The sequence below is a fragment of the Phymastichus coffea genome, unplaced genomic scaffold (assembly GCF_024137745.1).
Source record: "Phymastichus coffea isolate CEN01 unplaced genomic scaffold, Cenicafe_Pcof_1.1 PCOF00040, whole genome shotgun sequence".
NCBI classification, from domain to species: domain Eukaryota; kingdom Metazoa; phylum Arthropoda; class Insecta; order Hymenoptera; family Eulophidae; genus Phymastichus; species Phymastichus coffea.
This window is the reverse complement of record NW_026706851.1, coordinates 756,611-782,413: the sequence shown is the minus strand read 5'-3', so window position 1 is coordinate 782,413 and position 25,803 is coordinate 756,611. Positions and strand designations below refer to the sequence as shown.

Sequence of the window (25,803 nt, the reverse complement as noted above, 5' to 3'; positions counted from 1 at the left end):
TTTTTCTTTTCGACGGGATTAGCAATAGAAATGGCTTTAAAAATTTGTCGAACTAAGAAATCAGAAGAAAGATCAGCTGATAGTCCTCCTGAACAAAATGTTAAAATTGCAGATTTATGCAAAAGAATTGTATTGTACGCTAATTTGTCTTCAATAAATAAGCTAGCTAAAAATCTTGCCAAGTCACTGCCGGAAGGAAAATGAGGTTCTACTTGATTTTTGGAGCACCAATCTAACCATCTCTTTAGTGGAACTTTATAGGTGTTCAAAGTTGACTGACGCCAACTTTGTTTAAATAAATTGAGTGCCTCTGTAGGCCAGTTAGTCGTTAATCTTGACCACATCCAACTATCCACGCTTGCAAAGTAAGTTGATCTACTTGGCTCGGTGGATGACCTGTCGATAGATCGATCAATAACCGACTCAATTCCGTGATCTCTATCGGTGGTTGAGTGCTCCGATTCTCTAGATCCGACATCCAAAATGTCTGACTCCACTTGGGTGCAATTATCACATACTGACCTTGACACTTGTTTAGGTGCGCCAGGACTCTGGGAATCAGACTCGGAGGTGGAAAGACCCAAGCCAACTTGAACTGCCAAATTTTGCTGAAAGCGTCGATGAAAAGGGCTTGACTGTCTGTCGAGTCGATTGTTACATATCGATCCACCACCGCTGATCTCGTTGATGCAAGCAGATCGACCTCCGGAGTGCCCCACCGATTAAAAATCTTGTTTGTTGCCTCCGGTAATAGATGCCACTCGGGGAACGACTTTTTCCTGGATAGACGATCCGCGATACCGTTGTACTTGCCTGGTAGATATGCTGCTGTCAGTGTCACATTTAGTGAATCGACAATTTCGAGCAGTTGATACGTCAAATTGAGAAGTTCTATCGAGCGAGTACCACCTTCCTTGTTGATGTATGCAACGAGAGTGCGGTTGTCCGACTGAACGAGAATGTGAGAGTTCTGGAGAATTCGCGAGAATTGTCGAATTGCCGCAAAAACTGCGAACAACTCTTTCTTGTTCGAGTGCCAAGACATCTGAGCCATTGTCCACGAGCCCGATAGATGACTGTTGTCTAGTAGAGCTCCCCAACCTGCATCTGCAGCATCCGTTGTAAGAAAGTTTGTGACAGGACCCTTGTGAAGTTGAGTTGAGGTGTAAACTGCATTGTTCCACCAACTGAGTTCGGCTATTGCAGGAAAATGAACGGCGCGCCTTTCTCGTTGTCTCGACTGACGAAATTGTTTTTGAAAACGTTGTAAGTTGCGGCAATGAAGTCGACCTCTGTGGACAGCGAAATTGGCAAAATTGAGAGTGCCCAATAGACTTTGAAGTGCTTTGAGAGTACAGCTCTTTTCTATTAAAATTTGGTCCAGTGTCTCCAAAATTTTTATGATTTTGTCTTTCGGTAAACGCACAAGGTTTAACTTGGTGTTCCAAACGAGTCCGAGAAATTCGATCTCTTGAGATGGCTCCAGAACGCATTTTTGCGGCTTGATCAGCCAACCCAGTGATCTCAAAAATTTGAGGACCTCGGGTATTTGCGAAATCAATTTGGTTCTGTTTTGAGAGGCCAGAAGGAAGTCGTCTAGGTAGACAATCACTCTTACACCTTGCGAACGAAGGATCTCTGCAACCTAATTCGTTATCATCGCAAAGATGTAAGGTGCAGATGAGAGGCCGAAGGGCAAGCTCGTCATCTGAAGCAATTCCTCCTTGTAAACGAGACGAAGGAGGTTGCGATGAGATTCCGCTATTGGAATGTGAAAGTATGCCTGACTGAAATCGATTTTTACCATCCAGTCGTTGTCCTGTAAAAATCTTGGAATTTGGAAATGCGAAATGAGACTGAATTTTGTTACTTGAACGTGATCGTTCAAATCTCTCAAATCGAAAATTGGACGACTTCCGCCGGAGGACTTTTTTACCAAAAACATCTTTGAAATGAAGCTGTGCTCGATTTTCGAAGGATTTTCCAAAATTTTTTGTTGCTTCAACAGTTGAATTTGTTCGGACATCATTGACGATTTCTCCGTTTTAAAATTAACGCTCTCCAATTTCGAAGCAACGGAGGTCTCGACACAAGAGGAATTCGAGTTCCAGAGATTATTTTGAGAATATGAAGTGGGGCCCCGAGTTCTTTCCATCGCTCTTGAAAATTTATGAGTCGGCCTCCTGAAAATTGTTCGTCTATCATACAGTCACTTATCTGCTTTTTTACGAAAGGAATCGTCATTCTTTGGTTTAGCCTGGTCTGTTTTTCGAAAGTTGCCTCTATAACCCTTGTTATGATTTGAACGATGATTTTGCTCATCTCTCTGAGTTGGAATCGGCTGAGAACCGTTATTGTTGCGTTGTTGATTGTTACGTTGATAACCTCTTGAAGTATTCTGCTGTTGTTGCTGGTGTTGTCTAAAAGGTTTTTTGAGATAGGATGGAGTATTCAACCAAACCTGAGCTCCTCCTAGAGATTGCATGAGCGAACAAAGGTTTTCTTTTGTAAAAAGATGCTCGGAGCTTGGAGGAAGTCTGCGCAAAGCCATCCGCAAATTTTTATTCGGGATCTCTAAAATCAGTTTTTCCCGCCTAGCCTCGACACACTCAGCTCTTTTGCCACATCAAATCTGTAAAACTTGCTCATAATTTTTAATAATTAAAGAATTTGAGCCAAATAGAGAATCTAGACGTTCGAATAATGTTTGAGGATTCAAATCGTTTGGATTTGTTGTAGTCCAATCAGCAATACTTCGCGAATTCTTTTGAAGCAAATCTCTGTGTTCCAGTATGGCATTTGAGAGTCCTGCCAAAGCGCGTTCAGTAGGAGCAACAGGATCTTTGCCTTTTTCTAAGTGGCAAAGCTCTTCGTTGACTTTCAACTCGATAAAACCAGGGGTAGACAAAAAACTTCTCAAAGCAGAAGAATACCTAACATCTTTCCAGTCACTCGTGCAGAATCTTTGTAAATTAACAAGTTCGTTTAAACGAATTGGACGGGTTAAAGGAACGGTGCGTTTTTCATCGACAGATGTTTTCAAATCACCAAATGACAAAGTTTTAGATTCAGCAGGTCTGGTCAAAAATGCTGTTGGATTTTCAGTCATACCTTTAAATGAAGAACATGAGGCAGAATTTGAAATGGGTAAGGATAACTACTTCAGATAAACAATTTATTTGTTGCTGCATAACATAAAGAGCGTTAGGATGACGGCTGTCAGTGCGTGCTCTCTTTCGAGGTGGTAAGCTTCTTGGGTGAACATAATTGGCGTGTCCATTAGTCTCGGAATCAGTCTCCGAATTGCTAGATAACCTGCTCGGTGATTCCACAGTCGATGTCTCACTGTCAATGTCAGCCTCACTGTCATCGCTATTCTGAACTTCCGAGTTCATGTTTAGATGGTAGAATAAGAGTACTAATATTAAAATAATTAGTTTTAATCCCTTGAAAAAAGAGCAAAATTTCCCTTTCTTTTCCTTTTGACGTGTTTACACGGCGAAAAACTCAATGCTATGAAGTTAGACGCATCCGCTGAGCGATGACGATCTTCTGGATTTTGGAATAAATAACGATCAAAGCGGTAAATTCAGGTAAAATAATCATGATTAAGGCGAAAGAATTCGATAGCTTCTCTCATAAGGATGCCGTGTACCCGGCCTATAGCATATAATGCCTTATTTTGTAAAACTGTTTGAACTTTTAAAAGTGTTGTACAAAATTTTATGACAACAAACGCTATATAGAATTTCACATTATAACTGAATATTTATAATACTTAAACTAGATATTTTAATTTCAATTAATTAAAAAGGTGTTCTAATTGATTAAAATGCTAAAAAGAAAATGAAAATTTTTGCAAGAGGTCATATTTTTTAAGTTAGCAGAGATTTGAGTAGTCGGGCACAAATATTTAGTACGAAAAGTATGTCTTATTGATTATTAAAATATTAATGGTAAAAGGTTTGAACGACAACCAACACCTGGCCGACACTTTTGATTTGAAGGAAGAAAGAAAAATTAAGTACGTTGATGTATTGTTAAATCTTTGAAGAATGTAGACACTCCAACTTGATGATATATTTTGATTCATAGAATGTTTAATTAACATCTAAAAAACACCTTTAAACTATTTAATAATTAGTTTTCAATATATAGCATTCTATTTAATGTAAACAATTTTTGATTCGTAATATTTCTTATCTACATATAAAATATATGTAATGATAACGAGAAGACTTTGTTCATAGCGTGTGATTTGTACGTAAGGAAATATTGTGAAAATACGAAAGTATCAAATAAGTGTAGAGATGAACTCAATCAAACGAAAGTGTTCAAAAAAGGCAATTCTATTAAATATAAAAGAATTCCTCTTTGTGAAATTTATACCATTTGATTAACATTCAAATATTTCCTTCATAGAAAGAAAAAAAATGTGTATTGTTTATTTTTTCATAAAAATGTTGAAAATATAATTATATATAGCTGTTAATTACTATATTTCTCATAGAATTTTCTTATACTTTCAAATAACTATATTATGTATCTATAAGTATGAGATTTATATTTCAGCAGTAAATTCAATTCTTGAATAATTAACATGGATAACCTTATATGCGAAAATGGATAAAAGCCGTCAATCGTTTTAAGAAAATAAGTTATTTTTTCAAATTACGCTAGAATGTAATTAGTACGCATCTATAATTTAATGAGCATATGTGAAATTAATAATACCATCTTAAACTATGATTAGAAGAGAGAAAAAATGAATAGAATAAAATGGAGGAAATTACATTTTTATTTTTTGCATTGTAATTTTAGAGCTATGCATGAAATCAAATCTAATTATCAAAATATTAAATTTAAAGAATATTTATAGAGCGCACGAAGCGCACTAAGGCTGATTCTCCATTAGCCATGAAAATCGTATGCAACAAATTGTTTCCAACTTAAGAATTCAAAATAACTCATTGCAACAGCATTGCTATTAGAAAAATTTTTGCATTACATGTCTAGAAGTAGGGGATTTATATTTTAATAGTATATTAAATTTATGAATAATTGACATGGGTAATAAAAATGAAAATGCACAATCAATAAATATGTTGTTTTAAGAAAACAAGAGATTATGATTTGAAATTATTCTGGAATGAGAAAAACTATTCCTCTGCTTGTATCAAGTCCTCTTATTCTAGAAAAAGATCATTTTACAGTTTTATTAAACGAAAAATCTGTTTATACCAAAAAGACTTCTTTTAGTTCAAGGGGATTTTTTTAATGCTGTTGACCGAAACATCTATAAATTAATTTGCAACCATGTGTACAAGTAATTTTATTTTATAAATTATTATTACATCTCTCAGGAAATTATCTACTGTTTTTTTAATTGATTAAGGCCATCCATAGATAAGAAAATCTCTGATATAGATATTTATCACCTAATATAATTATTTATCACCTAATATGCATAAAATTAAACGAATGATAGCGTTATCGCGGGAAAATTTTTTTTAGGGTCTCTAAAAATTATCGCATTTTTTAATATAATGCAATAATTTCTAGGGACCCTGAGAAAAAATTTTCCAGCGACAACACTGACGAATGGTTAGCTATAGTGTATTTCCAGTTCTTTTCGAATAGCGTCTGCTGAGTTTACTATATTTAAATGATTTGATCTTTCTAGGGTCCCTATATTTTACTATACAACGTTGCACACATGTTAAAGCAACATATCAATGTCATCAATATCACACAGCTGTAGACCGTAGAGTGTATGTAGGTAGACGCACACATAATGCCAAATTTTACGAGAACGAGAAACGGGATCTAGGAGAAGTGGTATGCTAGTGCGTATCTGTGTGCGTATTCCCTGAAAGGCAGAGACAAACTATATATATATACAACATTCTCGTATACTCTGAAAAACTATACTTGGAAAGAGAGAGAGAGAGAGAGAGAGAGAGAGAGAAAGAGAGAAAGAGAGACAGAAAGCGAGAAAGAGCAAGTGAACGAGTGAGCGAGCGAGTGCGAAAGAGAGAGAGAGAGAGAGAGAGAGAGAGAGAGAGAGAGAGAGAGAGAGAGAGAGAGAGAGGAAGAGCTTAGGTTTTTGGCATTAGCACGAACGGTACGCACGTAGCTGTTTTTCTCCATTATAGGTATCCTCCAAGGGCTTGTGCATTAAGCGTCTTGAGCTTGTTCTATTCGCACCTGCTTAAGTACACGCTTTTCGAAGCCATTCGCCAATAAACATATTCACATCATCGAGAATAAAAGGTATGATTTTATATCGTTTTGAAACGACGCTGCCTACGTAGTTTTTCATAATAGCAAATTCACGCTAATCATTAAGTCAGCTAAGCAACATACTATTACCCTCAGTCAGATTTTAACGTGGTCATTCATTTTGCCTTTTTTAGAAGTGGACTTAGAACTTCCTAAATCAAAAATTAGGCTTAATAAGGACCTTATTTTTGTATCCCTATATTTTTATAGAATCGAAAGTTTTTCAGTGTATTATATTCTCTCTCTCTAGTAGATAAGTACGTCACAAACAAAGCTAACCTAGAAAAAGACGGTTACACACTCGAGTCAACTTGGCCTCATTTGCTACTTTTACTTTTTTTTTCTTGTCTTGTTTTCACATAAATTGTCAGTCTGCGTGGAGATTGTATAAATACGATATGTACATCTATATTAACACTTCATGAATCTCATGTTATTTATTCTATCTTCTACTAAATGTATGTCAGAAAACAAGAAAATTGAATATTTTCAAACGGATGAATTATATATATAATGTACATTAATACATTTAGAAAGCAACATTAATAGGATTAATAATCTTGTATCAATATATTTAGTTTTTTATCAGTATTCAAGTTTATTCAATCAAAATAATTAAAAAATAATTGATTACATGTACAATAATTTATTGAATTTATAAAATTAATGAAAATTATTTGCAGATAACAGTTGCTACATTATTATCTAAAAATGTCTGGAGAACAGCAGCAATTTTTTCTCAAATGGAATGATTTCCAATCTAATATGGTTTCTTCCTTTAAACACTTAAGAGACGAGAAAAGTTTTACAGATGTAACGCTAGCTTGCGATGGACAGACATGTAAAGCACACAAAATGGTCTTATCAGCATGTAGTCCATATTTCAAGTCGTTATTAGAGGTAAAGTTTGATCCTTGTCCTTCTCTTAGTTTTTTAATAAGCTTTAATTTATTGTGTGTGTGTGTGTGTCTATATATATATATATATATATATATATAATGCCCTCAATTTTCTGAAATATCGAAGATAAATTTTATTAAAACGATTAAAATATATGCTTACCGTGCACATGCATATATATATATATTGTAATCAATATAATTAATATGCCTTGAAAAAACATTGCACTTTTATATTACTGTATTAACAGCTTCATTAACCATTTTTATAGGAGAATCCGTCCAAACACCCTATAATCATTTTAAAGGATGTAGCATATAGTCACCTTCAGGCAATTTTAGAATTTATGTATGCAGGGGAGGTTAATGTATCGCAAGATCAGTTGCCAGCATTTTTAAAAACGGCGGATCGATTAAAAGTTAAGGGATTAGCAGAAGCTCCAGGTGCCATTAAAAGAGAAGGTTAAACTCATTATGTATTTGTTCCGGTAAGTTAAAAAGCTGTTTTTGTTATTTTTTAACTTCTCTATGGTATGAAGGTATTTTTTGTGTAGTATGAACATTAATCATCAATAGGTAAGGTCAACCCATAAAATAATCAGCAACTCTATTTGATTGAAGGTTTCAATAAAAAAAGATTATTTTACAGGTTGACTTATCTTATTGATAATTAATGTTCATACGAACATAATGGAAGGTAGTAATAATAATTCTAATATTTTTTGTGTCTTTATTTCATAAAATGTTTCATTTTTATATCTATTTAAAATTTAATAAATAAAGAAGTTAAATATTATCCACTATATGTGTATTTCTCTCCATGTTTTTAGTTAAATTGATAATATTACAATCAAACAAGGGAGAAATGAGTTAATAAAGTAAACTTTTAGTCATTAAATTTAGTCAACATCGTTTTGTCAGTAATTTTGCTGACCTTATCAGGCTGTTTGCTTTAGGAATAAATATATATGTAAACTAGAAAATATAACTCATTGCCAGTCCAATTATAATCATAGTTTCAATGTAAAAAATACTATTATAATCATAGTTGAACTGGCAATGAGTTACATTCTCTTTCTCCTCAAACACAAAGCTCAATAAGGTTAGTGATATTACTAACAAAATGTTATTGACTAAATTTAGTGACTAAAAGTTTGTTTTATTCACTCATTGTTCCTTTTTTTATCGTAATATTTTCAATTTTATTAAGTTAAATTTTAGTTTTCTACAATAAGTTATTATTGAAAAGAGCTTATAATTAGTACACCACAATCCCCAGAGAATTAAGAAAAACCAATAAAAATTATAAGTAATTCATAGATTGTAATAAGAATTTAAGTAGTATAACTTAGATAGCCTTTGAAGCATTCAAACAAAATCTTTTTGTAAATTTATAAGTGATATTTATAATTAAGGAAAAAAATTTTTGAGTTTAACATAAACAAGACATGTCAACAAATAAAACTTTTGAATGAATCTAATTTTAATAAAATAATTGTATGCAATTATAATTGATAAAAAAAAATTTTTCAGATATTTAAAAAGCGTGCAGACTGAAAACAAAAGTGTAATGTTATAAAGTGATGGCATTGACAACACACGTATATGAACACCAAACAATCTAAAACACATTCGCACTAGATATAAAAGCCTCTGGTTCTTGACTAGGATCAACACAACTACTAACCTAAAGCAAGTAATTGGATATGATTTTTTTCATTTTAACAATCTCAAAAATTAAACTGTAACAGCATTTAAGCCGCTTGTTGATGTTCGTCTTGAACCCAATAACACTAGAATCACAGTAATTATATTTTTTAAAGAAATACTACAAAAATACAATAATACTAATAATTATAGTAAAAGGTTTAGATAATAACGTGGTTGGCCAGGTAACTTCTGAAAATTCTTGTAACAAACAGTATTATTGCTTTCATTTTTGTCAAGATAATATGCCATATATAACAATTTTTATTTTTCTGGAACAATTTCAATTAATTCTACTAAATTATGTTAATAAATTCGCAATATTTTTTCAATACTAATTGATATCTTAGAAGTTCAAACGCCTGGCTAACAGTTGATACAATTTCACTGACGCGCTTGTTGCAAGCTGTAACGCTATTTTCTATATTAAAACTTCTGTGATTCTCTTTAAGCTTTATTCATTATTTATAAAAGAATAACTGAATATCCTCGGTTGAGCGTTATAGTTTTCAATAAAAGCGATTTTGTAACCAAATACTGCCAGTATTTTTATTGGCGTATTCATATTATTACCTATAGACCAAATTTATTTATGATAATATATAAAATGTTGATTGTCCTGAACCGAGGGAAGTGAATATTATTGTAACATAACGATAATTGAAAAATTTTGTAAAGCCGGAGCGCACAGTTCCTTTTTCCTCCTAAATAAACAGGACCACTGTAGAGAAAAAGAAAACCATTGTGAAGTACATATTGAGGGAAAATAGAAAAACTAAGACGAAATGAAAATGTACGCCGTTCTGTCACGTATAGATTTTTGAAAATGTATCTTTATCATAAAAACATTTTAAGATAATTATTTGAACATTCTATTTTATAATATTTTTTTATACTTGTATATGATTATGGATTTGCTATCAAAGCAAATAACTTACTTTTTGCAAATAGCATTCGAGATGTAGAGAATTGGCATGTATAGAAAGAGAAATACAATGTAAAAAGCATCTCGTTTCTTTAATTTACTTTTAATGAACTTTTATTAATGGAAATCGTATGTGGATTTATTTGAATAAATTAAAGTTGTAGTAGGTGTACTTCATTAATACAGCTGAGGTGATTAATTAGACGATACGTATATTTATACAACAAAAACTTTGCTTGTGTATTATGGTCGATAGTTTATAATAATTGAAGTTATATTTTATCAATTTTGATTTTACGTATCGTCTTTTTTGTCAAATGAAAGTGGAATACGAACTTGAGTATTTTTATGTAAATGACAATTTTCAATTCATATTGATATCGTTTAAGTATAAATTAAAGAACTGGTTTCACTTTAATAGATAAACTTGAAAATTGTCATCTAATAGAATTGGTTATAATAAATGTATTTTGAAAGCAAATTGTTTTATAAGAATATTCGTCTATTACTTTTCAAAAATAATCATTATATTTTGTACTTTTAAATTGAATCTTATGAAATTGAAAAAGTTTTTATGAAAGTTTTTTTTTAATGTTCTACACTCTTAGATTTGTACGAACTCTACACAGTAATTTGTCAAATTAGTGTTACTTTTGCTACCGATTATATGACTTGATGACAATTATAAGTATCGTATAAAAATGTTGACATATAAAATAAATTGTGTAAATACATATAAATAATAACATTTTTTTTACTCTACTATGACCTATTGATCAAGTTTAATATTAGGTATAGATAATGCTAATACCAATGATTAGAGAAGATTTATATGGGAAATAATTTCAAAACAATTGAAAAAAGCCAAGGGAACCTTCTCTTAATTAATTTAAGAATATTACTCGTACTCTTGATAGGGTAATAGATACATATGAGTACTTTTTGGTTATGAGTATATTCCTGATGAAATGTTACAGATCATATTGATGAATGGATAATAAAAATAAAATGAAGTCCAATAAAAAACTAATATTTTTATTATTGAATGCATAAAAATATAAATAGTATAAAATGAACATATAAAAATACTTGTGTAAGTAGAAATATTATAAATAATTACATGTTATGCAGTCAGCTTCGTACATAGCTCAGAAAATTTTAGAATACACTCAGTTTTTGCCACAATCAAGTTTGTTCAATCTTTGTTTCATGAATAATTCAACGAACATTCTTTAATTATAATCTGAACTAATTAGTATCTGCATGCTACTTAACATTCTATTATAAATTATTTTCTAAAATGTAATTTATGATGCTGTTATGATATCTAAAGTGGAGTATTTCTTCGATTTATTATCATATTGTCTTTTAGCCAATTTTATTAAGACGGATCTGAAATAATCAAGTTACAAACATGAATTGGATACAGAATTTGGCATTGGAAATTTATAAACGGGATATTTTGGTACAAATTGGACCGTAGATCCATGAAGTCTTTGTTCATTTTGATTAGAAACGGTGTTAACTCCATAAACACATTCTTCATATGATGGAGGCGCTGAAATAGAAAAAAGATTAAATTATGATAAAAGTATGTAAAAACATTAAAATAGATCATTTTTTACAGATAAGGGAAATATTTTTGAAAGACTTCGCGCAATGAAAAAGCGCTACTTATATTCAAATTAGTCATAGAATAATTATTGATAAATATAACGAAAAAAATTGTTAATATTTGTCATGCATGTTGTAATTTCTTATTGTCTTTTTTTCTAAAATTGGATCTGTAGTTTTGTTTATTCAGAAAATACATTTTGTGGAATCATCTTTCAGAACAGTTTAATCATAAAAAACTTAAACAAAACTCAATATAATAAATAAAACTGATCGGTATTATATTACTAATAATGAAATAAATTATTAAAACTATAAAGAAAATATAATTTACTGTGTGAAAGTAAACAATTGATTTTAAATTAATTAAATTACGTTAAATTGAGAAATATCAAAACTATTTTATCAAAAATAAAACTTTTTCAAGTTAGGTGATTTTAATAATTCTAAAACAGTACAGACCCATCTCTGGTTGTGATGGATAAGCAGGAGTGCGGATGTGTGCGTCCATTAAGGCAAAACCAATGTGTGGTGGCTGAGGCATCGGTTGTGGAATAGAAGTGACTTGATCGATTGGCGGAGCTGAAGGAATATAAGGTGTGACTGAATAATGTGACAAATTTGCCGTTTGATGAAACAGAGGCACTGTTCCTAGTTGCACTGGATAAAGACGCTTTATGTTGAAGTGTCTGAAACATTGAGTATGATTATTAGAAACTTCTACTTTTCTTCTTAATATTTTTAAACTCACAATCCTGAAACGTTAATGCAGAGAGCAAGCTGATAACTGACACGGATAATAGAACAATATTCTAAATTTGAGGGAGGCAGTGACGGTACTTGAATATTTAACAAACTTTCACCTTTCTTGCCAAAAGGTCTATTTTTTTTAACTTTTTCTACAATTTCTGTATCAAACATTTTATCGGGAATTGGCGATGAAGCATGAAATGTCATATTCTGCAAGAAAGCCAATATTTTTAATTAAAATTTTTACTTGAAATTTAATTAGTTACTTTTTCTCAAACCTTTTAACGTACTAATTATAACAATTAATTACCTTAATCAATTTCAATTTCAACTTTGTTATGTTAACTCGAGTAGAGTAGTTGTCATAGTTAATTAGCATTTTGATTATCTCTCCTGGAACAAATCCGCTCACTTGGCTGTCCGCATTAATTTTCATTCCACCAGAAGTACAGCAACCGCAGTAAAGGAATGTGCGTGTAATCTCGTCATGGATACCCGACTGGAATACGAATACAATTTTATTCATGTTCTTTTTAGTCTATGAAGGTCACATGAAGTTTGTCCTATTTAATAAAAATAGTTACATTAAATTATGGTTTAATAGTACATGAATAGTGTGACTCGATTCTTCAACAGGTCATTACGATACTAGATATACGAAGAAAATGCAGTCTTATCTGTAGCGCCTTACTGCACGAAAAGTAATATTTTTTTAAAAACAAAGTCAACTTCAAATTCATTTTTTGGCAATCACTAATGTTTTGATTAAACTAATAGTAAAACAACCACCACGGAAGAATAATCAAATGAGCCTACCCACACTGAAATCGGTTGATCCGTTCCAGAGATAGGCACGATCATACATATAAAATATTCAGATAGAATAGAGAACTTCCTCCTTTTCGAAGTTGGTAAAATATGTCAGAAAGCTCTATAACTTTTGCTTTTTGCAACTATATTTCACGGAAAGATTGTATGGTATATCAATGCTGTTGAACATGCAAATGTGCCCCAACCATAAATGTTGAACTTACAGTAACGTTTTCCTGAGTATTCAAATTATACGGGGCTATAACCGAAAATGCTGATAGAACTTTGTGATCGAATTTCCAGGGTCGATGAAGTATCGCGTTCACAACATATCGAACACGTCCATATTTATGTTCTATACTGCAGGGAATGTTGAAAGGCAATTGAAAAGAAAAAAAATAAGAATGTTGACCCGCTGGTATTGTTGTTTGTCCATCTGCTGTTCAAACATAGAATATTATGCGAATATTTATCAGGTTTAATTTATAATAAGTTCATAAAATTAAATGAATTTCTTTATAATAAAATATGTAATACTTGTAAGACGTAATCGTACTTATTATTCTTTTATTTTTGAACTATATAAAAATGAGATGGACGTTGTAGTGATCAATGAAAGATATTTTACTAAGGTTTTTGGTCAATCAATTTAGCATGCATTAACAATATTATGTGTTACAAGAGCTGGTATTTTGAAAACGTAAAATTGCATTATGTAGCACATTCATAATTACAACACGACATTGACAAAGATTCTCCAAACTTTTTGACGTATAATATGTCATTTTTGCACATGTTACGTGACTTCTCAAATGTTATTATGATTACTGTTATTTTTTTGAAATTGCGCAATAAACTAAAGCAAAAAATGCAGTTGTGTTCTAATGTTCGTGAAGTTTCGTAATCGTTATATACGTACCAGTTCCACTGCCGAGTAATCGATTTGATATGCTAAAATAATGTTCACTGTTTTTGTAATGATCAGTATGGCGGTGACGGCGACCACTACTGTCTTTAACTTTGCGGTTTTTGGTCCAGTGAACTTCCGCTGCTCCACGAGCTTCCAATCGTATCTCTGTAATAATATGCAATAACCACAATTGTAGATAGTGTGACAAAAGTGTCAAGAACGTATTACTACGTAATGCGTTATACCGAAGTTCCGTTCATCATGTCATTGTGTCTATTCTTCGTTTCTCTTTTTAATTTCGTTTTATATACTATGCATGATCATCGGTTACGAGCAACAAATTCTTTTTTCTTCGTAATCCGGAATCACAAGCGATTTTCGAGTTCATTGCAATTTCATGATTAGTTCATAATCTGTAAATAGTTCGCCGTGACTCATTGATGATATTGATTATCACTCTGAATTTTCCAACGTTAATTTATGTTTTCGCGAAAAAGTGTTGTATAATATTATCTAATTTATTTTCAATTCTGAGCTTCCTTAGCAAAATTGCTCTAAATCAATACAATCATTTGATTTTATTCTATAAAATTATGACAACATTCGTTCTCAAGTTAATCTTCTACAAGAAATTATTTTAAAGTAATTAGAATCAAACTAAAATTACTGTATTTATCTAGGTCAATTTGACCAGGGAATTTGTTTCCAGACTATATTATAGTAATCAAATGATGAGAAAAAACATCGAAATACAGACAATTTAACGATGTTTATAGATATAACATTTGAAGTTATTTTGACATCATATGTTGAGATATTATTATTCGAAAAATGTTGATAGAGTAAAACATCTGATCGAAAAAAATTAGATTTTCAATTAAAGCAGATATCATCCCTACTCTATATTACGTTTGGAAGTTATATGTATACATACACACATGCGTGCGCACGCGCGCACACAACTGTCAGATGGCAGATGGTAGTTGTCATGTATGCATGTGCTCGCACTATTTGAATATTACCCTTATTCTACGGGCCTTCTATCTATAAATTCATGTGCTATCAAAACTAATATTTACAAAATTTGTTATAAATATGCATTAAATATTGTACTAACATGTCATAATAATGTTTTGTAATAGTATTGACGAAATTTCGAATGTAGAAAGAGCAAATTGTAAAGCTACATCAAAATTGATTAATTATAATTTGATAGTAAAATTCTGAAACACGACTGAGCAATTTGAAAAATATAGCCGATTCAAAAAGTCGTTAACAAATACGAATGAATTTAGTCGTTCTCACCTTTAACATTTTTCGAGCCGGAAAGATTTAAAATAACTTTTCCAGACACATTTTCTCCAGGTTCGTAAGTGGCATCAGGTTTATCGAAGTCTATGCGGAAATCTTGCAATTTATGCATGGCGTTCTGTAGCTTTTCTTATTCAGCAGCGAGTTTCTAATATATAGGTATTGCAATGGAACCGAACAATGGTATAATGACTCGATCAGCAGGTTGGTTAAACTTTGTCTATATTGCACGATGCGCTGACGCGCGAATTCGGCGAAATAATACACAATGTAAAGATTATTTGTTACATATAACTATATATAATATATAACAAAAATATCAGAATTTTATTATTCATCTACAAATGCATCAGCCACACGTTGTCTCACCTGATATTGTGTGTACAACAATGAATAGGATTTAGTAGGAGAGATGGCAACCACAACGTGTAAAGCGCGATGTTGCCAGATGTGTTTTTTAACCGCGTTATTTAAAATATTTTCGAGACACAAGCACAGCATAAATTCATAAAATATCATGGACTTCGTGATTGATTATTATTATTATTATTATTTCATTTATAGACAAAAATTATCAATGATGACTGAAACAATTAATTTAGTATAGATTTTATTTGTTTATACTTAGATTTTTATAAAAAACACATAATAAAAATTTTTTATACAAAAATCTACTCTTATATTTACAATTAGTAAATTTTTAATTCTAAATAATTAAATATTCATGTAATTTTTGGTAATAATATTTAAGCATGAAACCAGTAATAATAGGAAAAGACCAATTTAGAATGACACTAAGCGATCAATATATTAGCAGTGTTTTCTACAATTAAAAGATATTTTTCTTATCGAAACAATATATCAATAATCTACTATATATATCAATGAAATCAAATTATAGTCTAATATTCTTATCAATACTTTAAATAACGAGAAGGTGCACACACACACGCGCGCGCGCGCGATATAAATTCTTATTTTATATAATTTGTTATATATTTTATAAATTTGCAACTATATGAAAGTAAAATAATAAATTCAAAAGTTTTATTAAATATATCGAAAAAAGTTATTTTTTATTTTTTTTATGCACATGATTTCCAAAAAATATTTTAATAGAATTCCGTGATTCTATCAACTCAAGAAATGCAATGTATATAATTATCTGTGGTTAAAGACATCCCTATATGTAAGTCAATAACTACTTTTCCGAAAGTTTGTCCTTGAGATTTATAATTAGTCATAGTATACTATGCTAATTTAATTGAAAATTGTCGTATAACTATACGAGTATATGGGTAATTCTAGGCTATTTCGATTGACTTGTAACCCTTAGATTACGGATTTTTTTTTAATTTGGCACAATTATTGTACACATAAAACTGAGATTTTTCCCAAATTTTGGAGACGATACATTAATTATATCAAAAGTTATTAACAATTAAAGAAAAATGATAAAAAATTTTCAAACAGCTATATTTTAAAAACTAATAAAGATATCGAAGTCGGATTTTTTTCAAAATACTTATAATGCCTTAAAATTTCGAAATAATTACAACAATAAACAATAAAAATTTTTTTTCGAAAGTTATTAACTTTTTGTTTAAACAATTGCTAATATCTCAAAAAGTATATTTTTTTTTGAAAAATTCTTGCTCCTACGTATTCCTGAGGATTTTTGCTATCGAAATCAATCATAAAATTCAAGGGCCCGATATATCGGAAAGCGTAGCCCTAATCAAAAGAAGACGCCTCGGCGTAAGGCTGCGGTAGCGCTCCAGCGGACTCACGGTCGAAAGGTACTTTAGCTTTAATCTAAAAAACTAATAAAGATACCGAATCGGAGTTTTCCCAAATTACTTATAATACCTTGAACTTTCGAAATAATTACAACAATAAACAATAAAAATTTTTTTTCGAAAGTTATTAACTTTTTGTTTAAACAATTGCTAATATCTCAAAAAGTATATTTTTTTTTTGAAAAATTCTTGCTCCTACGTATTCCTGAGGATTTTTGCTATCGAAATCAATCATAAAATTCAAGGGCCCGACATATCGGAAAGCGTAGCCCTAATCAAAAGAAGACGCCTCAGCGTAAGACCACGAAGACGTCCTGCTGTCGTTGCGACGTACACTGAGGCATCTTCTTTTGATTAGGGCTACGCTTTCCGATATGTCAGGCCCTTGAATTTTATGATTGATTTCGATAGCAAAAATCCTCAGGAATACGTAGGAGCAAGAATTTTTCAAAAAAAAAATATACTTTTTGAGATATTAGCAATTGTTTAAACAAAAAGTTAATAACTTTCGAAAAAAAATTTTTATTGTTTATTGTTGTAATTATTTCGAAAGTTCAAGGTATTATAAGTAATTTGGGAAAACTCCGATTCGGTATCTTTATTAGTTTTTTAGATTAAAGCTAAAGTACCTTTCGACCGTGAGCCCGCTGGAGCGCTACCGCAGCCTTACGCCGAGGCGTCTTCTTTTGATTAGGGCTACGCTTTCCGATATGTCGGGCCCTTGAATTTTATGATTGATTTCGATAGCAAAAATCCTCAGGAATACGTAGGAGCAAGAATTTTTCAAAAAAAAAATATACTTTTTGAGATATTAGCAATTGTTTAAACAAAAAGTTAATAACTTTCGAAAAAAAATTTTTATTGTTTATTGTTGTAATTATTTCGAAATTTTAAGGCATTATAAGTATTTTGAAAAAAATCCGACTTCGATATCTTTATTAGTTTTTAAAATATAGCTGTTTGAAAATTTTTTATTATTTTTCTTTAATTGTTAATAACTTTTGATATAATTAATGTATCGTCTCCAAAATTTGGGAAAAATCTCAGTTTTATGTGTACAACAATTGTGCCAAATTAAAAAAAAATCCGTAATCTAAGGGTTACAAGTCAATCGAAATAGCCTAGAATTACCCATATACATATTTGTATATACCTATTTTATCCATTTTCTTGTCACGAATAAGTTTGCCAAAAATGTCATTAACAAAGCTTGTTGTAGATGATAATATACATTGTTAAGAAATATCGATATAATCATTCTTATCATTCAATGTATCATTTCCGATATCTAACAGAAAATTCGAAAATTCAATTTCGTTTAATTTCTTATTTCTCTGACTTAATAATAATATTATAACGTACTACTGCTGTAATAGGTAGGCTATATATATATATATATATATATATATATATATATATATATATATATATATATATATATATATATTCTGGCTCACTTTCTCCGAGGGACCGCGTGGTCGACAACGTGGTCCTCGGCGTGGAGCTATGTATGTTCTAGCTCACTTTCTTCTGAGAGCTAAAATAAATTGATATCAAGTTTATTTAGTGATTATTTCAGTTTTTGAATAATTTATAGTGTGGATTTGTTGTAATGAAATTAAAAAAATAAAGGAACATGTTGGGGAATCGAATCCGCATCCCATAGAGTTTACAGGTCAGCACTCTACCTGCACACTGGAGCAATCGCTGCACATTTTGTGGCATAGGGCCCAAGCATGTGATGATGGGGTACGCGCATCATACTATAGTTATCAACTATAGTTGAAATTCAGGGAGGCTTGGAAGCGCACGGAGGTAAGGAGCACGTGCTCTGGCGAATGCTAGTGTCTATCCAAATCCACACCTGAGAACGCTAGCGTGCTTAGAGCGGATAGGGCATAACCTAGTCCCTCTAGTCTATTATAGTAGACTTCGTCGATATTATGAGTGCAGCTGGACGACTGTTTTCTTTCTGAAACGTTTCTTGCTCCCAAACCTCTCCACCTATCCACCCACTAGTTTACTTTATTAGTTGTTTTGATTGGTAGAATGAATTTGTAGATAGATTAATATAATTTAGTAATTATTTTTATTGGTCGATTATACATTGAATATAGAATGCTTTAATTGTCTATAATCTTTATTCTCTATAGTTGACACTGCGCTGAATTTTTAAATGTATCATAATCAACTTCATCCATTCCTTCTGGTCCAGGCTGCTTTTGTCTCTCTTTAATCCACAAATATAATTTTTTTCATTTGTAAAAGCGCACACAAAAAGCCAGATCGATTCTGATAATGATATGCACAGGGCGTTTTTAATGGAAGAGGTAACTTATATCAGTAGTATAGCTTTATGTTCATTCTGGCTCCGAAAATGAACGATAAAAATGGAAGCTGTTCCTATGACTTCATGATACGATGAGAGCTGGCTCTTGACGTAACTGATACGCGTAGAAGTAATGCCAGGATACGGTGGATGTTGGTGGGTGATGTGATTCATACGACGGAGGTGGGAAGGCGGCATCAGGATACGGGAGGAAAGGTGGCTAGTGACGCGAGGATATGATGATAGAGAGTGTGAGCACCACACTGCCACATGTTCGGGCCCTATGCCGCCAAATGTGTAGCTAGCATAGATAATAAGAACTGGTTTCAGTTAAGGCATCCGTAAGCAACTGTTTACGTGCAGAGTGTGCTCAACGTAAAAAGTTGTTCAGTACAGTAAAGGGGCTCCTGGACTATAATAACTCATTATAGTCTATACTATAGGATCCTGGCTCGACGTAATAGCATTTATTACGTCGGAGGAATAGTACAGAAAACTTCCCTGTAGAGGGCTTTGCACGGAAGTTTTTTGTATTACGGAATATTTTCAATCGTAATCTTATAACCGTTTAGGGTTAAAAAGCTGCTTACGGGCACCAAAACTGAAAAATTGTTAACGTACCTTAAGCTATGCCACGTTGTATTTACGTCTCGGGACTTTTTGAAGGGGAAGGGGTCAGATCATCCTCGGCCGGTGCGCAGCCTCGGACACTCCAGTGTCCCCTTCATCAAAACGTCCTTCAACGTAATAAGATGTGGTATAGCCCAAGATACGTAAATAACTAATAAGGTACGCGTGGCGATGGCTCCAATGGTAGAGTGTTGGCCTGCGAATTCAGGGGATTGCGGGTTCGATTCCTCGACATGTTCCTTCATTATTTAAATTTAATTGCGCCAAATCCACACTATAAATTATTTAACAACTGAAATAATTACTAAATAAACTTGATATCAGGAGAAAGTGATCCAGATCATGCATAGCCTATCTACTTATTATACAAATACAGAAATAGCTTTTAGTTGACGTTATAAATAATGTGAAATATATTTTTATTGTGAAAAGAATAGAAAATACCCGATGCTTGTACTTCTGTCTTTGCTGATATACGCCACCTAACGCTACTTCCTATAAGTATGTGTCCGCTCGGTCAGTCCTTGCTGGACAAGTTACCGCGTCGGTCCGCGCTAAACGCACATTTTACCTCTCTTCAATCTAATACATCACCATCTGTGCTTATTCCATGCAACTTCATTTCACCGATCTTTCCTAAACCGATATAAATAAATAAACAACTCATAAATTACTCTATCTATTGGACGTAAAGCAGCAATATCATAAAACCTTTGTCATTAATGAAATTATTTTCGAAACTATTTTTCTTTAATTTTTTTCTTCAAGAATTCTAAATTAGTAACTAGCTTATAAAAGTTATACAATTCAGTGTTATTTGTTTAATCAAATTTGTTTATCGTTAATTGATAACAACTGCGAGGACAACTCTTGTTATCAATCATCCAGGCGCGGACCATATTTTTCACATTTGCGGTTGCTTGCTTAACGCTACCTTGGGTTTACAAATGTCGAGGTTTTCCGTGTATCATTTTGCAGTGGGGTTAAAGCGATACTAATTTTTTTATATGACTTCAGCGACGAACGGATGAATAAACTTAATGGAAAATCAACAAAAATTGACCCAGAGAAATTACAGAGAAACTGTGCACAATCGGCAAGGATTTAGTTTTTGTTAATTCAAAATTCCAAAAGTTAAAAACTTCCAGATTAGGGGACATTGAATCCACGTAGCGCTATAATACGATTTTTATAGAAATGAATGTGTTTAATCATTGACAAAAATCACGTATAACTTTCCTATCCAATTAAAATATTATGATAACGAACCGTCAAAGAATAAATATTCATTTTCTAACGAGCGTGCAAAGGTTTTTTTGACGAAATACGTTACAGCAGTCGTGTTCGGCTCGTGTCATAAACTTCTGGTTTAGTGAATAAGCCTTTTCGCATTAGTTAGGGACAGTATTTTTTTGCATGAGAGCTGAAAACAAGCGCCGAAGGTGTGATTCTGAGGATAGAATACGGACCCCACTCGAAATATACGAATATCATATGGAATGTATACTGAAACCGTAATATGGCTTTTCGTACGGAATCCGTACAGCACCCGTGCGACTTTCGTACGTTGTCCGTACGATTATCGTACAGTGATTATCCGAAAATAACCGTACATTTTCCTACAGTTCTGGTTAGAATTCCGCAAGAATCTTGTATACGTAATTCATATGGATTTTTCATGGAATCCGTACGAATTTTGCAAGGATCAACCAAAATTATAAAAAGAAATTTTTTTATAAATTTTATTTTTTTGTTATATTGATTAAAAATACGCGTAACGAAATAATTAAAAATTCTATTGTTACGTTATTTTACGTACAATTGTCGACACAAATTGTGTTACTTTAGAGCGTAGTTGAAATATATTATAAGCAGTGATTAGAGCTATATGATGTGAATTCTTAAATTAAATCCTTACATCGCTAACGCGTAATATAAAATATACAATTATATTCATTTATTCGAAAATTTATTTATAATTTCAATTATTATTTTTAATGCATACAATTCATATTTTTAGAATTTTATATTTAATCATGATTACACGCTTTAAAAGTAGCAATATCCTATAATTTATCAAAGTCAAAGTAACGTTATTTAGAAAATTTATAGACTAATAATGTAAGGTATATGTATTGACCTATTAGTATATTAACATAGACTGAAACTTTTGATATTTTTTCAGTATAGTAATAACTTTTTTTCCCTGTGTGAATATTTACAGTTTTTCGTATTTTTTTGCACTCTTCGAATGCATCTTGCGTATTTATATAATTACATACCGTAAACTCTTTACAGTTCACTTTATCGACAATAAACTCAATTATTTTTACAAAATTTCCATTTTCTAATTGCGCAAAAGAGTTATTTGAACGGAAATCTTTTTCCTTGCAAGAAACAAAAGTACAATTATCCTTGATCATTTTATCATATGACTTTGTAAAATTTCTGTCAAGAACTAACGAGCTAATCCAGTTGTCGACAGTTAAACTGGAGCATGAAAATATCAATTATTTCTAGTTATAAGTTATTTTTCAGTATAATTATTCTTCAAGTGAAAAATAAAATTAATTATTGGTGAAGCTTCATTATTTTTCAAAATATGTTTTTCTAACATAGTTGAATTAATTCTATAATTAATTTTACGGTAAATTTGATTTATAATACCATTAACTGATTTGATCATTTTCAAAATTTTTCCATTTTCTGATTCTTTCCGTTATGAAACGGAATTTGTCCCTAGTTTATCTATTAAATGCAGAAGCTAATGAATATTATAGGTCATCGCGATTTTGATCGTAGAGTCTCGCTGTATCTGCAACAAATTTCGTCAATAAAATGTCAGCTTTTGTAATCTGCGTTCTACTTATTGATTGCATTTTTAAGCTTGTATCGCTTCAACTAGTAACTGCCAATGTTCTTCATACTTTTTAAAATTAGGCATCAATTTTAGACTGAGAAAACTATAATATAACAACCATTTCTGCCATTTACGTACATTGCATTATTTTCTATCATTTTGTATTCGTGAAAATTATGTATTTGATTAAGTGCTTACATTTTTGATAATATACGATCAATTTCTGGTATTTCATCGTTTAGTGAGTACAGTAAACTCGATTTATCAAACCACTTACGTCCAAATTGTCAACAGATTCCTAATGAAACTAAATGTATTTCATCAGAAACGAAACCATCTATTATATAAAAATAAGAAAAATACAGTAAAGAAGATATTCCTATTACATCATACGTATCTTTCGATACAGTCAGTTTTTTTATGATACTTCTTTCATAATTTTTAAAGTATCTAGAAAGGATCGCTTTTCTGGTATATAATCTAGGAGTGAATATTTTACTACTCTTTTTTTATAAATCACGGATATATCTGGATAGAGGCATCAATGGCAACCGAAATACCTATTGAACTGTTTGAACCGTATTGAACCGAAATTGAACTGTTTAATTGCTTGCATTGGTGCTCGCACCATAGCGTCTACATAACAACACATTGGGTAGATTCTTATTGTTCTAAAGTGATGATCAATTTTGAAAGTTATGCCTTCTTTATTTACAATGCTAATATTCTTGGCAAAAATCTTAATTAGAATATTCATATCGAGCTTGCTGTTCCCATACCGTAGAACACATTATACTACTACTATATCTTTCGTCAGAAGGTAGTTCGTTTATAATAATCTGTACGGGCTAAATCGAATGATTTGTACTTTTCCTAACGGGAGCCCCGATGCAATTAATAGTTAATGCAATGTACGAATCTTTATAGTTATTATTCAACGAAGAAATAAATTCTCTGTACTTAAAACCATCATAAATATCTTGTAAATTTTCATGCGCACGATTTTAATCATTCACCATTGCCACATAGTACTGATCGTTCTTTTTTAATAATTCTTTTAGTTTTTCTTTTACATCAAAAATGGCAAAAGATTTAACGTTGTTTCTCTTAATAGATACGTTTACTCTACAATTTTCGCAAAATAAATTTGATTTTATCATTGATTTATCATGGAAAAAAACTGCATTATAATCAATACAAAACATTGAATTTCTTGTTACTATGAGTCTACCTTCATTTCTTTAATTTTCATCTATCTATTGGAAAATTATAAACTTATTCTATTTTAAAAAAATCATATTTGCTATTATGAGCTTTCTTCGAGTGTGGTGCTTAAAGTATACTTACAATACAAGTATACTACAATCGTACACGCTCTAGTACATTTTTTTATTAGAGGAGATATAATTGTTATCGCTGTTGAAAATATTAAGCATTTTCATAGTACTCCACCAGTTCATGTTTACCAATACTTAGAGTATAATATTTATCATCGTAAAAAAGAGGGGGAAAAGGATTTTGTATACAGCCATACATAGAGAAGAGTATACATCTATGCTCTAGGAGGTAAGATCTCGAACAAGTAAGTTTTATTGAATAGAATGAAATTATAATATTTTCATTATGATTACAGAATATGATGATGTACTGACTGTCTATTAAGTGTTGAAAAATAACATTGATTGTGCCCTTGTACGTTTTATTGATGATGATGCATTACAAGTAGTAAATATTAACAGCATTTTTTTTATTTATTATATGGGATATAATCCCTTATAAATAATAATACATAATATAATAGAAAAAATACAAAGTAAATACAAAAAATAGTAATAACTTAACTAGAAGTACAAAATGAACAGATTAATAACATAGTGATAAAATTTAATTAGATATAAAAGTACAAAATACAAAAATAACATTAAACTAGCAGCGAATAATTACGTGTTACGTCTTACGACGCATCCCTTTTGTAACAAATGCACATTCGTAAAATTCAAAGCTGCTAAACTATTCGCACGTCAGCAAAAAGCTGACGAAACGCGAGGTAAATGACACTCCGAAATAAAGTCACCGAACGCAAGAATTTATATTCAGCAAAAACAAAATGTCAACCATATCGCAACACTGAGCTGAAAAGAGCTGTAAAAGATATAAAAAGAAATGAACAAAATTACTTACAGTAGTTGATCAGTAGTCCGTCAGTCAGTCAATAAGTACCTGTAAGACTCAACTCCGTACACACCGGTCCAACAATTGATGATTACTTTACTTAATAAACTACTAAGTTACAAAGTAATATCGTGCAAGTATTATTCAACGACCTATCCAATACAATTCAACAAGCAGTTAGAGCCTGCTACATTTCTATCAACAATTAAAAACTACGATTATCAAGGTAGTGCAATTATCATACATACATATTTACATTTCCACATACATTTACTATAAGTGAGACATATCTAACCACTAGTCAACATATTGAAACGTCTCATTCATTATCTATTCGTAGTTGATGCATGAGACGTAACAATTGGTTCTGGTACCGGGAATCGAACCCGAGCCTCCTGGGTGAGAGCCAGGTATCCTAGCCACTAGACCATACCAATTGTTATATCGCGACTACGTAGCCGTGACGTGTAGTTTTAGAGTATGTATGATCATTCATTTATTAATAATTATTATAGTGACAGGAACTTACCTGGGTTATTATTTCGAGTTAAATTGGCTGCTTAGCTCTATCTCGATGAAGCATATGTGAGGTCGGTTGGTAATGATGGACGAACACTCGATTTAAGTAATTATTTATTTATTCAAGAACAGAAATGATTTCTCAAAAATAACAATAGATAAAATGTACGTTATTCGGCCGTCGCGCGTCGCGAATCAGCTCGTAAGAACTTCAACCAATTTTTAATGCTATTGAGTAATCGCGCGTCGCGAATCAACTGCCGAAAAGTCGAGTCTTTGTTTGGAC

The 25,803-nt window shown here is 31.6% G+C and overlaps 3 protein-coding genes and 1 non-coding gene across 5 annotated transcripts; 1 reads left to right on the top strand and 3 right to left on the bottom strand.

Annotated features, from left to right (window-relative positions):
* Positions 1-328: 328 nt before the first annotated feature.
* LOC131664083 (uncharacterized) lies at positions 329-2,026 on the bottom strand. Its single transcript, XM_058934950.1, has 2 exons — positions 1,805-2,026; positions 329-1,645 (listed from the first exon to the last, which is right to left on the bottom strand). The coding sequence occupies exons 1-2, from the start codon at positions 2,024-2,026 to the stop codon at positions 329-331; spliced, it is 1,539 nt and encodes a 512-aa protein (XP_058790933.1).
* Positions 2,027-6,092: 4,066 nt separating this feature from the next.
* On the top strand, positions 6,093-10,702 carry LOC131664064 (longitudinals lacking protein-like). Its single transcript, XM_058934921.1, has 4 exons — positions 6,093-6,273; positions 6,966-7,182; positions 7,454-7,669; positions 8,715-10,702. Exons 2-3 carry the CDS (start codon positions 6,994-6,996, stop codon positions 7,646-7,648), a joined length of 384 nt encoding a protein of 127 aa, XP_058790904.1. The 5' UTR covers positions 6,093-6,273; positions 6,966-6,993; the 3' UTR covers positions 7,649-7,669; positions 8,715-10,702.
* Positions 10,703-10,901: 199 nt separating this feature from the next.
* On the bottom strand, positions 10,902-15,565 carry LOC131664124 (arrestin domain-containing protein 2-like). Of its 2 annotated transcripts, XM_058935002.1 has the most exons (8): positions 15,203-15,565; positions 13,907-14,062; positions 13,212-13,426; positions 12,488-12,676; positions 12,179-12,387; positions 11,890-12,116; positions 11,283-11,371; positions 10,902-11,205 (listed from the first exon to the last, which is right to left on the bottom strand). In XM_058935002.1, the coding sequence occupies exons 1-8, from the start codon at positions 15,318-15,320 to the stop codon at positions 11,182-11,184; spliced, it is 1,227 nt and encodes a 408-aa protein (XP_058790985.1). In that variant the 5' UTR covers positions 15,321-15,565; the 3' UTR covers positions 10,902-11,181. The 2 variants fall into 2 exon arrangements, with proteins under 2 accessions (XP_058790985.1, XP_058790983.1); XM_058935000.1 differs by having other exon boundaries at positions 10,902-11,371.
* Positions 15,566-25,363: 9,798 nt separating this feature from the next.
* Trnae-cuc (transfer RNA glutamic acid (anticodon CUC)) lies at positions 25,364-25,435 on the bottom strand. The gene has a single exon. It is a non-coding gene; the product is annotated as a tRNA-Glu (tRNA).
* Positions 25,436-25,803: the final 368 nt, after the last annotated feature.

Excerpts from the sequence above, each read along its gene's own strand:
- LOC131664083 (XM_058934950.1), bottom strand. The coding sequence starts at position 2,026 with ATGTCCGAACAAATTCAACTGTTGAAGCAACAAAAAATTTTGGAAAAT. Across the intron at positions 1,646-1,804 it reads TACAGGACAACGACTGGATG|GTTGCAGAGATCCTTCGTTC; the intron begins GTAAAAATCGAT and ends ATAACGAATTAG.
- LOC131664064 (XM_058934921.1), top strand. The coding sequence starts at position 6,994 with ATGTCTGGAGAACAGCAGCAATTTTTTCTCAAATGGAATGATTTCCAA. Across the intron at positions 7,183-7,453 it reads ATTTCAAGTCGTTATTAGAG|GAGAATCCGTCCAAACACCC; the intron begins GTAAAGTTTGAT and ends CCATTTTTATAG.
- LOC131664124 (XM_058935000.1), bottom strand. The coding sequence starts at position 15,320 with ATGCATAAATTGCAAGATTTCCGCATAGACTTCGATAAACCTGATGCC. Across the intron at positions 12,117-12,178 it reads TGCATTAACGTTTCAGGATT|ACACTTCAACATAAAGCGTC; the intron begins GTGAGTTTAAAA and ends TCAATGTTTCAG. Across the intron at positions 11,372-11,889 it reads TCCATCACAACCAGAGATGG|CGCCTCCATCATATGAAGAA; the intron begins GTCTGTACTGTT and ends TTTCTATTTCAG.